Below are 14,912 nucleotides of genomic sequence, written 5' to 3'. Positions count from 1 at the left end.
CGTGTGATAGATGCAAAGTGCTATAAGTGAAGCAGCTAAGCTTCAATTTACAAATACGGTCATTGAGAATGTTGGTGCCTGTCCCTGACCTAGCTGTTCAGACAAAGAATGGCTTGAAATGAAGATACTAACTTTGTGTGTGTGAAGTACTATACAAATTTTGAGTTCAACTCTGCATTTTAACTAGATCTTACAGAAACAAGTGTAGTGGTATGTTATTCATTCAGTTGGGGTGGGGAGACTAATTCTAAAACTTCTAAAGGTTAAGCAAAATATCCACCTAGTGTTCGTCCTGTGTGCCCAAACTCTAATGTGTATGTTTCCTGGTGCGCAGTATCTACCTGCTATAAAAATCCAGCTTCCCCCACTTCTACAGTTGATGTAGGTATTGTGGATGCAAAAAATTTTCACTCTTTCAACTAGGCCTGGAGAGTAGTGATTAGTGTGCCGGGAAGTTCTGGATGGTGGACTTAGTTTCAGTCTACACAGTTCATAGTAAGAGTGCTGCTGTAGAATTTTAGGTCATGCTTACCATATTGTACATGGGTTGTAGACTTCTATATTGATATGTATATTAAAGGTGCACAACTCCTGGAATATTAAACAAAATCCAGTTTTTGCGTGGAATAGTGCTGATCTCTGATGGGAGTGACTACAGTTACATATAATACAATGAACCTTTGTACTATATACGTTACGAGTAATTCTCTTCTAAATTCTGGTGCTAGTCTTAGCATTTCATAATTGTTAAGCAAGTGTAAGGTTAATGGAACTCTTGAAATGTCTGGTTTTGAACACATTTCTTAACTACCAAATAATACCTCAGCTTAGTTCTATACCTGCCTCTATTCTTGTACATGTTTTCTGTAGTTATGTAAAGCTGTTTAACAAAACTGACCATAATATAAAAAGAGAACATGTGGGAATTGGGGAACAAGTCTTAATTAATATGAATTAGTTATACCACACCCCTTTCAACTCACCTTGTCAGCTGACCACCAAAGTCAGCCCAATTCTTGATTATGTTCAGTAGCTGTGTTTTCAGTACCCAGAATTCTGCTACCAGAGAATCCATATCACTAGTTTAGGTGAGCAACTTGAGGTGTGCTGGTGGGGCTTTCTTTGCTAGAGAGGGATGAGCACTCATGGAAAGATAAAGGTGGCACACTAATCACTAATTTTTTTCTCTGAACAGGTTATCTTAAACTATAAAAATTCAGGGTCTGATTTATTTTTAAAACATGCAGTTGAATGCAAATAACTATGAAGGAATGATTGCTTATTCAGGCAATCATGGTAATTGTGGATGCAAATTACTGGTAGGCATTGAAAAACAAACTCATGGGGTCCACAGAAAACCCATGGCACTGCTATGCTCCCCCCTTCAAAAAAAAAAAAAAAAATGTCTAGATCCCTGGGTTACTACATTTCCTCAAATGTAAAATCTAGTTTGGAAATATTAACTCTGGAGAAACAATTAAAGCTAGGTATGTTTCCCTTTGATGAACAACACGTTTAAGATAGACTGAACATCTTTTCGCTAGGCATTGATAATTCTCTAAACCAGGGGAGTGTGTATTTTTGTGGAAGAATGATGTCTTAGTAGACAAAGGAGCGTTGTCAGGTTATCTTAAGTTCCAAATATAGGTCTTTTGGAGGAAGAAAAATTGTCTTCTCAACACCAAAGATTAAAACAGTACAATTATTTGCATCGGTTTTTAAACCTAGATACTACAGTTGTCCATAACAGCTAAAATATAAAACTCAAGATCACGTGTGAGAGAGAGGCCTTGTAATGGGCCCCAAATTTGAAGCTTGCAGTACATGTTTATATGGCAATAGGCATGTGATTAAATTTTTACTGTTTTTGTAGTTTAGATTGTGAGCTTGTTCATCTGCTTCAATACTGCTACTAGTGTACCTGTTTTTAATATTGCAAACCTCCAAACAGCTGTCATCTTTCTAAAGTAACCTCTCAAACATGTTTCCATCTCTTCCTTCCCCTATCAGTGTGTTAGACAATTATTAGGGTTAAAATACTTTGTGCTTTCCTGCTTACTGCAGTGTTGTGGCCTTAAGGCTTACTGGTTAAATAGGGCTGTTGATTAGAAAGTAAATTCAAGCCATCTTTAAAATAGTCTGTAGGGGGAGTCATTGAGTAATGTTTCCTGAGACTCTTAGCTGGTGTGCCTTTTTAAAATTGTCTAGTGGTCAGTGCTGTAAAAATTAACCTTGAAAATGCAAACCAGTTGTAAACTATTGCATTGATACCTGCCATAGAGTGTAAATTTAAACTTGATTATAAAAATCAGCACTCAACTATTCATTGCTCATGTCTTTAGAAAAGACATCTAGTTTAATGTGCTTATCCCAAACTGCTGCACCTTTAGGTGTCAAAAGCCGCTGCCAAAACGGAAGGTTCTGATAACTTCTTTGCCAGGTCTATACTACAGGCCTATATCTGTATAATTACATTGTTTGAGTGATGTTGTTATACCGACCTAATCCCCTGTGGAGACAGCGCTATGTCAAGGAGAGAGCTTCTCCTGTCGACATAGTTACCGCCTCTCAAGGTGGATGATTACGCTGATGGGAGCTCTCCCTCTGGCACAGCGGTGCAGCTGCACCCTGTGCCGCTGTAGCATTGTACATAAGGACAAGTCCTTTGCAGCTAGGTGTTGTCATTGCAAAAACAGTAGGAATAGCTTAGAATAAATTGGGACTCAGTACATCTTTTTAAAGTACATTTCATACCCAATTCAGTAAATAAAAACCTAACAAAGGCATTCTCAAACTGGGGGTCGGGACCCCTCAGGGCATCATGTGGTATCAACCTCCACCCCAAATCCCGCTTGTCTCCAGCATTTATAATGGTGTTAAATATATTAAACTATTTAATTTATTAGGAGGTGTTGCACTCAGGTTTGGTTCTGGGGCTGTTATCAGAAGACCTTTGAAAAATAAAATAACAGGAAATGGAATAACATTTAAAACTGACAAGATCACAACAGGCAGTAAAATGGGGTTTTACTCCAGTGAAGGATCACACTTTTGAAAAGATGGGGAGTCTGAGCTCACATTAGAAGTTCCAGTGTATAGAAGAAATGTATAGTTACTGAAATACCTGCCCACTCTCCTACCATGAAAACGCCTCCAGGGAATGTAGGAACAAGGCCTCTTTGATACCTGGGAAAGTGCATTTTGGATGTTCGAGAGCCAGAGATGACTCCTGGGCCTTACTATTTTTGCCTCAGTCACTCAACGTTATCAGAAGACCAAGATGCAGCAGAGGCGATGTCTGCCACAAAGTTCTACTCTTAAGTAATAGTAGGAGAGGCGGTTGGTGGCTGGATTCCTATCTTCTGGATACAACAAGCGGTCCACTTTTCTCCATGCAAACTCTTCCCCTTGTCCGATGCTTGGCTTCCTATGCAGAATCTGGTGTCCAGTCACCCCCAACCTCTCCAATTTAGGTTTCCACTGTAAGACATTCATTTGGTCTCCTCCCTCCAAGAGATACTCCACCCGATAAGAAGTGGAAGTGTTGCAACTTCTTTCCCAATGAATAGCGAGGAGCAAAGGAGGCAGCCTTTCGTAGCCAACTTTGCTTCAACTGCTGCAAAGGCTTGGTGGGGACAGCCTCAGTCCCCTGCTGAAGAAGGTGAGATCAATCATGTACAGTACTGCCTGCCATTGCAAGAGATGGACCCTTTTTTCCACTAGAGAGTGATGCTGCCTAGTTTTGAACAGTACCCAAATAACCTGTGGGGGGGGGGGAAGTAATGACAGAGAAGGGAAGAGCAAGACTCCAATAGTAGGGCTGCTGGTGCTACTGGACTGTCTTGTAAATGATCCACACAGCCTGTTGTGCCATCATTTCAGTGCCACTGTGGATCCATTTAACTGTTAGTGTTCCAATCTGAGAATAGACTCCCATATTTTCAGAGCTAAATAAGAAAGGAGGTACAAGTTCCACATGCAGAAATGATTGTGCAATTGTGTACCTGCAATTGCTTGGGTAACTGCATGCACATTTTTGCATGTGGACCTTAGTGGTTCAAATAAGATCACACTTTCCCTGAAAATGGCACCTGTAGTAGTAGGCCTCAAACTGCCAATTAGTAATTAAAACTTTATTTTCAAATAGAGCTTATTCCTGCTGAGTGTTTCTCCCCAGCTGAGCTGTCAGTTACTGTTTTGAAGGAGATAGCTACAGGTATCCAGATGACCATTTGTAACTGACTTTTCCTTGATGAGCCAGATTCCCTCTGTCATTTTGAACCATGAACTTGTTACTAGATAGGATGCGGGTTCTGGCTCTGCTGGCGCAAGCTCTGAAGAGAACAACTATGAAGAGAACAGAAGAAAGGACAGCTGCCCTGTTCTAAATTACAACAAGGTCCTACACTAATAGAATGAATGGACTTTACTTTCTCCCAGATCTGTCTCCTGAGTTCTTTATGCACACTACAGCAGCCAGATTTTCTTTTAACTTTCCAGAGTAGGGTGGAGTAGTTCATATGTGTTTTAGAATGGTTTGTTCTGAGTAGAACTTGATGAAAATAGTTTAAACTTTTGTTTCCAGTGGAAGATGTGCTTGCTTCTATGTTGTTTTGTGAAACTTCATGTTCTTATCAATATTTTAATCTAAAATGTTCATTTATCATTTTTTCTGTGCTCAAAATAACTTCAACAGTGATATTTTTAACAAGGGGGGGGGGGGGGAGGGCAGAAGAAATCTCACCGTGTGGCTAAACTGCCTGAAAAACTCATTTTAAAAATATTTAAGATTTTGAAAATGGAAAAATTCAATGTGTTCTATAAACACTTTATGTAAGATTTGTAAAAATTGACACACAAAAATTAAACAAAATTATTTCAAAATGCTTTATTGATTTTTTTCAATTAAATTTCCAAGCTCTTAATTGTTGACTGCAGTCCTGATTCTGTGCACACTTGCAAACACTTAAACATATGCATAACTTTACTCGCATGTCTTGCTATTGACTTCAGTGGGACTATACACAAGGGTAATTACTCACATCCTTAAGATCTTGCAGGATTGCTCCCCTATATTAGGATAAAGTACTCAGATAAGATACCGATGGGTGTGATATAAATATCTAAACACAGAGAGGATATTCATTTTTATTTACAAGCAACCGTTCAACACAAAAGTTCTACTTACTTTCACCATATTTAAGCACAATAATAAAGGACCTGAAACCATTTGTACAGCCACAAACTTGTTTCTTCATTTAGAATGAGCAGAGCTTCTGTTTTTTAAAAAAATCACACGTTCAGAGGCTTTCAATGCAGAATTAAAAGTTGTTTCAAACTTTAGCTCGGCAGTCACTAGAAGAGGCAGGAAGATGCAATCACGGATGTGGGTTAGAGCTCGTAGCTGCACTAAACTTCTGCAGTGAAGGCAGAATTCTTAACGATGAATCCAGAAGAGCGAATTGTGACATGGCTTATTTCATTAGGAGTTTTAAATTCCCCCAAAAAGATGATAGGTGATCCAGAGCAGTTTCTGAAAGCTTCTCTGAAAGATGGAGTAGTACTTTGCAAATTGGTTAATCGGCTTCTTCCAGGACATGTGGAAAAGGTAACTTCTTAAGTGTATTTTGGTAGTCACTATGGCAGGAGCATCTTGCCACACTGCTGCATGTCTCTCATACTCTGAGAAACCAGAGCACAATATTTTACCAGCAGGCACTGTTTCTAATGACTTTTTTAGAGGAGGGAAGAAAGGAAAGATGCCATCAGTGTTTCAGAGAGACTTTAGTATTTTATCTTGTGTCAAAGATACTGTATTGTTAGTTGGATAGAAGTAAAATATAAATTTGGATAGTAGCTTTTTTAAAATTAGTAATCTCTTAGAGAAATTTTGTCAGCAATAAGAAACAAACAATCAAAAGCGCATTGCTTGCATTTACAATTGGAATTGGCTGAATTATGTATGCATGGCGTAGGTCCTGGCATGACTTTCATGCATGCTCTTGTATTTGAAGTAGAAATATTTATTTACTCAACCAGAGGTCAAATCTTCAAGTTTTAGATAATGTATCTATGACTTGTAAATATAATGCTTGAATTTTAAAGACAATTCCATAAAGAATGTACTAATATCTTGCTAATCAGGAAAAATAAGATAGAGAAGGGACTCAACTAGGAATAAAAGTACCTTTCATCAGTGCCAGTTTGTATTTGGTCTGGCCAATGCATTTGCAATGTTTTGAAGCTGCTAAACCAAATCAGTACATCATGTTATAGTTTTACTTGGTACGTAGGCAGACGATTCAAATCAGCAATAAGTAACTGCAAACAAAAGCGGAAGGAGCTTGATGAGAGATAGGAAATGGCAACACAGAGGACAGGCTGTCAGTAAAATGACAGGAAAAACTGATTCCTCCCCATCCTATAAAACAGGAGCCTTTAAAAAAAATAACCTGAGCTAGCTGGATATATATCTCCATTTATGTATGTATTGGTGGTTTTGGGCAGTGTGCTGGTAAAGGTCAAGCTTCTCAGTATCACTTAGGGCAGTGTCATATGCTGACATTCAAAACAATATGCCGACCATTTAGATTTATGCATCACTTCCTCCAGTGGCTCTTCCTGGTTCAACAGCTTGCCAACCACCCCCATGCCTCCCCCTAAAAAGCTTCCCTAATTCAGAATAAGATGCACATGTCAAATATCCATGCAAGCCTGCTGAGCAGAGACTAGCCTGATGGTAATACAATAATCATGTCTGGGTTTTGTTTCTTTAGTATTGTCTGGAGCCCAAAAATGAAGCAGATTGCATCAGTAACATTCAGGAGTTCTTAAAAGGCTGTGCCGCACTTAAAGTGGAGGTAAGTTATTCCACTTATCTCCATTACACTTTTAAAAATTATTATTCTGCTAATCTGTTTCCCTTGTGAATGTTCCTAAATGAGACCACGTAGCAGGAAATTAAATTGATCATTATTGATAATCTCTTGTTTTAGTAAAATACATGAGAGTCTGGATTCCTTAATATTCGGGACAGGGATTCAGAGAGATTTTGCAAATGTAATACAGTGTCTCAGAGTTGAACAGACTACCTTTCAAGTCTTTGAGATGAAACTAAATGTTGAAATAGGAACATATACTAAAAATAACATTCTTTCTAGAGAGAGCTGAGCAGTTTGAGCCTGTTGAAGATTTTTTGGTACTAAAGAAAAGTTCATGCAATCCTCAGCCCTGCTTGAATTGGCTTTATGTTGTAGTAATATTAAGACTACTTTACATTTATCCAAGGTCTTTCCTCACAATGGGTTGTTGTGTTAATTGTGATAGAATAAATGGTTCCAGGGAGTCAAAGGTATTAACATGACCCTGTCTCTGTACAACACTAAACGGTTAAATAAGACTTCAGATTTTGAGTACAGAGACCTTGGCCTACTTAATCCCATGGCAAACATACTAGAAAATTCATGCCAAAGTCTAGACATTTATTGATCAGGATACACAGGAGAAAAAAGAATCAGAAGAAGACATTTTAGAATTCAAATTGACTGGTTAACAGAACAAACTTAATCAGAACCTATCTAAATCCCCTTTTCACATAGAGCATATGTTAGTCTTATTTTGTCAGGCAATCCTTCTTAGTGGGGAAGAAAGTGTTGGAACCTTTTATAAACTTTCACCTACTTTCCAACAGCTAAACTTACAATTGGGGTAGGCTTGATAGACCCCAGTTATTACAACAGGATCCTAAAATGCTTTACAAATATTGGGCCTGATTCTGCAAAACATACTTGTATAGATGTAGCCTTTACTCACACACACACAAAGTCAATGAAATCAAAGGAATTACTTACAAAAATATCATCTGTTTAAATGAGTAGGGGTTGCGGAATGGGCCTTTTATATGGTCCCAATGAGTGCAAGCTGATTCCTGTGCTCAAGCCTAACCCCAATGTGAGTGGAAGGGTGTGCCCACACACAACAGGTTGTGGGATCAGGGCCTAAATGACTGTGCTGATTCTTAAAAATAGAAGTTCAGCTAATTTTGCTGTGTTCTTTGAGATTGGTCATGTGGCATCCCTTGAGTAGATTTAAAACATCCTTTTTTTAAAAAAAGACCCCTCTTATTCCACACAGTTACAATGACATCTTACTATGGAAGTTTATTTGAAAATTTGGCATTAACTTCCTTAGAGTGCTAATGATGAGTGTGAGGAAAAAATACTGTTTTCAAGGGAAATAAGTAGAGCTGGTTGGTTTCAGAGTAGCAGCCGTGTTAGTCTGTATCCGCAAAAATAACAGGAGTACTTGTGGCACCTTAGAGACTAACAAATTTATTAGAGCATAAGCTTTCGTGGGCTACAACCCACTTCTTCGGATGCAATATATGTTTCACTCTATATGCATCCGAAGAAGTGGGTTGTAGCCCACGAAAGCTTATGCTCTAATAAATTTGTTAGTCTCTAAGGTGCCACAAGTACTCCTTTTATTAGAGCTGGTTGGGAATTTTTCGACAAAACTTTTTTTTGTCAGAAAATGCTGATTTGCAGAAACATGTCAGTTTAGACCAACTTTCTTCTGGAAGGCTTTTCGGGTCCAGGATGGAATTTCTGGTCAAAATGAGGGAGAACGAGAGACCCACACCAGAATATCCAAGTGCACTCACCTGGGATGTGGAAGAATTACTCCAAATCAGGCAGAGTAGGCACTTGAACCAGGGTTGCCTACATCCCAGATGAGTGCCCAAACCACTGGACTGGTGGCTAGTCTGTATATTAATTGAAGCACATGGCATTAATAAAAAGCCATTATTTAAACAAACAATTTCTTGGTTTTCACATAATTATCAGAAATACTAGAAACAGTCATACTGTAAAAACAACTCTGAAAACAGGAATTTTGCTTTTCCTTAACTTTAGCACAAAGGGGTCAGATACTGCAAAGCCTTACTCAGGTACCGCTGCTGAATTTTACTTATGGAAAGTATTGTCTCTGAGGCCAATAGGAGAATTGGCACTTACTTCAAAAATTGAAAAATGTAAATTAGCACTATAGTTAGTCAAAAAATGGGAATTTAGCAAAAAAAATCATTTCCCTCATTTTTTCCCAATTTCAATATTATGTCTAAATTGGAAGAATTTCAGCCAGCTGTATTCAGTGGGGAGAGATGGGGAGGGAGATGGAATGAATGAACTTGGTGAGATGTAGGGAGGGTTTGCTCTCCCCAGGGAAAGCTCAGACTCCCTCAGGCATGAGGGAAATGGCAAGCCTAGGATACAAAATACAGAGAAGAGATGGGGAGAAGGAAGAAGAGAGAAATTCAGGTAAGACATTGGGAAAACCTGAGCTACCTGACTGAAAGGTAGGCTGACTGAAGAGAATTAAAAAGTGGAAGGAAGGAAAGAAAAAAAAGAAGACAGGGTGTTGTATGCCATCTGGTATTACATAATCCACAATAAGCTCCCACCTCAACATACCCCAGGCTTGTTCTGAAAGGACCATTTCTAGGGAGCGAGAAGGTATCGGCACATTCCTTATTTTCTCTGTTGGGATTGCTGGGTGTGAATTACACTGATGGTCTCTTGTGGAGTAACACCTGAACCTGACCTCCATGAACCGGACTCAGACCGCCAACTGTCCTCCACAGATCACTGGAGAGCCATCAGGTGGTCATGACTTACAGTCACTATTGACTTTATCTGAGTTCAAAAGTGTAAACTCTTTCCCCACCCACCATGATTCAGATGTGAGGCAGGGCTGTGTAAGAACCACTTACAGTGCGACCAAAAGATTTGTGATGAGATTGGGTGCAATTTGAGGTGCAGTAGAAAGGACAATTTTTTTGCATTTTTAGGATGCCATGGGATACAAATAAGGAGAAAGCTCCTGCACAGACTCGCCAGATACTATATACTCTCATGTTTAAGGACACACTGAAAAGTCCAAGCTGGACCAAGTGATAAAAAGTGTGTCTCATCCCTTTTCCCATCTCCATTCCCTTAAGCAAACCCATCTCCTGAAATACTGTTCCTTTTGAGGTCATCAGCTTCTGCACTTTCTTTCTACCTCATGTCGTAACATTTTGTTGGTGACTTCACATCAGTTTCCACAGCAATAGTGATACCACAAGCAAATCAAGGATAAGTTTATTCAGGTGGAGAATCAACAGCAACATCTATTTTTGGTACCTACTATTACCATATTCTTTGAGTTCCTCACAAGCTTTAATGTATTTATCCTCACACCAGCCCTGTGTGAGAGGGCAATGCTATTATCCTCATTGTAGGGACAGGGAACTGAGGCCCAGAGACTCTGAGTGACTTGCCCAAGGTCATGCAGGACATCTGTCATGGAGCAAGGAATTGAATTTGGGTCTCCTGAATCCCAAATTCGCACCCTAGCCACTGGGCCATCCTTCCTCTCCAGTAGATTATTAAATTTTACCTTCACATGCTTATGTGCAACTCCTAGCATGCACACACATGTGAGGGCTGAATTTGACTGGATGTTTGTTTATTTTAACAAGAAGGAGAACTTTATTTAGCAAGGTAAAATGGTTATTGGTGTGAGAAAATAGTTCCTGCAAATGGCTGGATTTCTGAACCAAGCCAGGTACCTGCAAAATTAATCAGATGTTTGGATTAAATCATATAGTCAAGAGTCAATATTTGGATAGTAGAGTATGGAACTTTAATGTTGCAGTTCTGAGCAGTTGGAAATCTGGGCTGCAGGTTCTAAGACCCTGATCCTGTAAACACTTTTGCATGTGCTTAACTTTAAGCATATGAGTTAGTCTCATTGACTTCAGTGGGACTACAAATCGGCTTAAAAAAAAACATGTACAGAAGTGTGTAGCAGGATTGGGGCCAAAATTTTGTTTTTTATATTAGATCTCAGTCCAATACTTCCATAAGCCATGAGGATGATTTAGTTGGTGTTGGTCCTGCTTTGAGCAGGGGATTGGACTAGATGACCTCCTGAGGTCTCTTCCAACCCTAAGATTCTATGATTTCCTTTCCAAAATGCAGCCAAATACTTTGCTGAAGTGTACTGGGAATTTCACACTTCATGGAAGCAGGGTTGTAATTGAACATATGGACACAAAGAGCCAGGAGGCTTTGAGTTTGCTATCTTGTGGCAATGACATTTTATTTTTCAAAATGTCACTTCCTTGATTAAATTGTGACTCTTTCACAAGGCCCTGCATAGCAATTTGTCTCTATTTTTAAAAAGTTTAGATAAGCTGATGCTTTCATTTTAACAGTCTGTTGTCTCTTTGCCTTTGTTCTTTTGATATTGGGCTTTTATTGGATTTTTTTCTGCCTCTATCCCACCTGGATATCAGATCCATATTGGTTTCTATCACCTTCTCTTGGTATTTTGACAGTTCTGTCAATAGTAATTACTACTATTTTTTCTTCTTAAGGTATTGTGATAGTGGGAGCCACCAGCGTGTGCTGTTGCATATAGTCTGACAAGTTCTTTTTCCTACCGCAGGAGCAGTGTTGTCTGGCTATGGAGAAAAGCTGCAGTGTTAGTTTGGTGGGTTTCTATTTGAGGGAGCTGTGGCAAGCAGTAGGAGAGCTGGTTCTCTTGGGGGAGAGCTGCTCCCTGGGAACCGTGCGCTGGCGTTTGGGTGGAGAATCTCGAAAGAAAGGATTACCTGGTTGATTTTGTGACCACCTTTGTTCCAGGACTGATGCATATCGTGTAAATAAAACAAGTTACACTAAGAAAATACCTTGTCTCCATGCCACAGACTTCTCCATCCCCAGAGAAACAACCTGCAAGGCCTTGACATGTGCTACTATTGGGCAGAGGGATGACAATATTTTAGAGGTAGTGATTAAAATAGATGGAAACAGGATGGGTGAGCTCCTACTGCACCAGCCAGAGCGCTTGCCCCGTTCCCCAGCCAGGGCGAAGCGAGGGAGCTCCTTTTGCTTTGGCAGAGGGGAAACTGAGTTTCTCCCGTATTTAACCTGTCCCCAGAGCTGCCTTCAGCGCTGGGCAGGTATGAGACGCTGCTACCCGCTGCACCGAGCGTTTGGTGAGGCTGCAAGCTGGATACACTCGCTTTGGCGAGAGATGCACTGGGCAGTAGGCATCTCCGGGCGCTGAGTGTGCGCCAGCCCGGCTGGGGCGGCAGTGCGGGGGAGCAGCTCTGTGCGCTGGGAACCGCTGGTAGCGCGCCAGGGAAGGGGGCAGCCGCTGCTCGCCCTGGGCCGTGCGCTGCCCGGACCCGGGCGCAGCGTGCGCGCTGGGGGGAGGCGCTCCCTGTCACTTCCCCTTCCTAGCGCCGCGATCCGGCTCCGGGTCAGAGCTAGCAGCCGCCTCCCGCACCCAGCAGCGCCGCCTCCGCCGCGGACAGACCCCGGGGGCCGCTGTCATGCCCCGGGGGTGGCCACCACGCCGCCCTGCGCCGCGTGGAGACTGAGTGCCCGCTCCTGCCGTGAGTGCCCGCTGCCCCCGCGCCGCTCCCTCCCCAGTCCTGCCCTGGGTGCCCCTGGGCAGCTCCTCCGTGCCCTGCGCTGTCTGCCCGGCCCCCTGTGCTGAGTGCCCGGTGCCCCCTGCCCTGCGCCCTGCTGCCGAGCGCCGGCTGCCCCCTCTTCCTCTGCCCCGCAGCTGGTGTCTGGTGCCCGCACTGCTCGGGGCTAGGGCGCGGGGGAAGTGTCCCGTCCCCCCATGGAGAGCCCCCTCCCCACAGCAGCCTCCTCTCTGCAGTCCGGAGCACGGCCGCACGTTAATTCAGTGGCAGCCTCCACCACCAAGTCCCCTGCTCGCCGCCTGGCATTGCAAACCCTTCTCTGACCGTCCGTGGCAGCCGGTAAACTAACTCACCACTGGTGCCCGGCTTCCCCCGATGTGCTTAGTGCACGCAGAACTAGGGCAGTCCGTGCCCCGTGCTGACTGAAGCTGCTGTCTACATATTTTAATGTTCGGTGCTATTTACGTTTGGAGAGAGGATGCAACCAAGGCTGGTGGGGAGCAGAAACAATTGTACCGGGGCCCTGAGCTCAGCTCTGGGTGATGGGTAATGGGTGAAATAGGAGGGGGTGGGGTCCGAGCAAACAAGAAATACCAGGGTCCCAAATGTCTCAGGACCGGCACAAGTTGCATGAGTGACATTTATGGTGGTCGAGTTGGAAAAAGGGGGATTTGCTCTTTATGGGGAGACGGTGCCATGCACAAGAGTGGTACAGTGCAGAAGGACTGGCTGGTACCTAGGGTGTTAGGAAAGGTGGAGGTGTGACCAAGGTAGTGCTGCTAAGATTGTGGGACCAGCTATTTTGTGCTGTGCAGAATCTTCCTTGAGGAAATTCTCTTCATTAGAGCAAGGACTGGATAATGCTGATAAAAACATTCCCCACTGTTCTGGCATATCTCAATTTTGCTGGTTTTCACAGATATAATTTGGTATAATATGCAGATATAATATTTTCACAGATATAGACGTTTGGACCTGTTCCTGCTCTCACTGAAATCCATGGCAAAACTCTCATTCATTTCAGTGGAAGCAGGATTAGGGTCCTAATTGCCAAAAAGGACTGACTGCCTAGTAGTTAGAGCAGCAGGTGGGACTACAGCTGTCTTAGGCTAGGTCTACACTACAGCGGGGGTCCGACCTAAGATACGCAACTTCAGCTACGTGAATACCGTAGCTGAAGTTGCGTATTTTAGGTCGGCTTACCTAGCGGTGAGGACGCGGGAAAGTCGACCGCTGCCGCCGACTCCGCTGCCGCCTCCTGCCGAGGTGGATTTCCGGAGTCGACGGCAGAGTGATCAGGGATCGATTTTACCGCGTCTTCACTAGACGCGGTAAGTCGATCCCCGATAAACCGATTGCTACCCGCCGGATCGGCGGGTAGTGAAGACAATTAGTTCACAAACCTTTGTTCTGTTTTGGTCACATGGGTCTATATCCTTGCTGTCTGTTTCACTTTGAGTTTTGGGCTTGTGCTAATGGTCTGAGTTTTGCTGGTTTCGTGTTAGAACCATGCACATCTGCCTTCTTTCATCCAAAGCCCTAATTCATTTCCAGTTTGTTAAAAGGGTCTTAACCCTTGGTGAACCTCATTCACATACTGGGTTTATAATAAAACCAGATATTCCAAAACTTTCACACACATCCCTAGGTTTTGTTCTCAGTTAGTGACTTGCTAAATATGTTAGGGCCTGATTTTCAGAGGTGCTGAGCACCTACAGCTCTCATATAATATGAGTGGAATGTCTCTCCCTTCTGCAGACCTTAAGAAATTAAAAATGGCCATTCTGGGTCAGACAGTGGTCCATCTAGCTCAGTATCCTGTCACCTGACAGTGCCCAGTGCCAGATGCTTCAGAGGGAATGAACAGAACAAGGCAATTTATCAAGGGATCCATCCCCTGTCATCCAGTCCCAGCTTCTGGCAGTGAGAGGTTTAGGGACACCCAGAGCATGGGATTGTGTCCCTGACCATGTTGGCTAATTGCCATTGATGAGCCTATCCTCCATGAATTTATCTAATTATTTTTTGAATGCACTTATATATTGGCCTTCACAACATCCCTTGGCAACATGTTCCACAGGTTGGCTGTGTGTTGTGTGAAGAAGTACTTCCTTCTGTTTGTTTTAAATCTGGTACCTATAAATTTCAGTGGGTGACCCCTGGTTCTTGGGTATGTGAAGAGGTAAATAACACTTCATTATTCACTGTCTCCACACCATTCATGATTTTGTAGACTCTATCATAACCCCCCCAGTCATCTCTTCTCTCAGCTGAACAGTTCTAGTCTTTTTAATCTCTCTTCATATGGAAGCTATTCCATCCCTTAATTATTTTTGTTCCCCTTTTCTGTATATCCTTTCCAATTCTAACATATCGTTTTTAGGTGAAGCGACCAGACCTATACACAGTATTCAAGGTGTGGGTGTAC

General features: G+C 42.3%; 1 protein-coding gene across 2 annotated transcripts in view; it reads left to right on the top strand.

Annotated features, from left to right (window-relative positions):
- The first annotated feature begins 5,443 nt into the window (after positions 1-5,443).
- ARHGEF6 (Rac/Cdc42 guanine nucleotide exchange factor 6) overlaps positions 5,444-14,912 on the top strand; it is a 55,223-nt gene continuing 45,754 nt past the window's right edge. For both annotated transcript variants that reach the window (XM_065410379.1, XM_065410378.1), the window contains exons 1-2: positions 5,444-5,608; positions 6,777-6,860. In XM_065410379.1, the coding sequence (XP_065266451.1) occupies positions 5,444-5,608; positions 6,777-6,860 (249 nt within the window). The remainder of the gene's footprint in view (positions 5,609-6,776; positions 6,861-14,912) is intronic.

The sequence above is a fragment of the Emys orbicularis genome, chromosome 9, assembly GCF_028017835.1.
Source record: "Emys orbicularis isolate rEmyOrb1 chromosome 9, rEmyOrb1.hap1, whole genome shotgun sequence".
NCBI lineage: Eukaryota > Metazoa > Chordata > Testudines > Emydidae > Emys > Emys orbicularis.
Note: the sequence above shows the minus strand (reverse complement) of the source record. Positions and strands in the feature narration are given on the sequence as shown.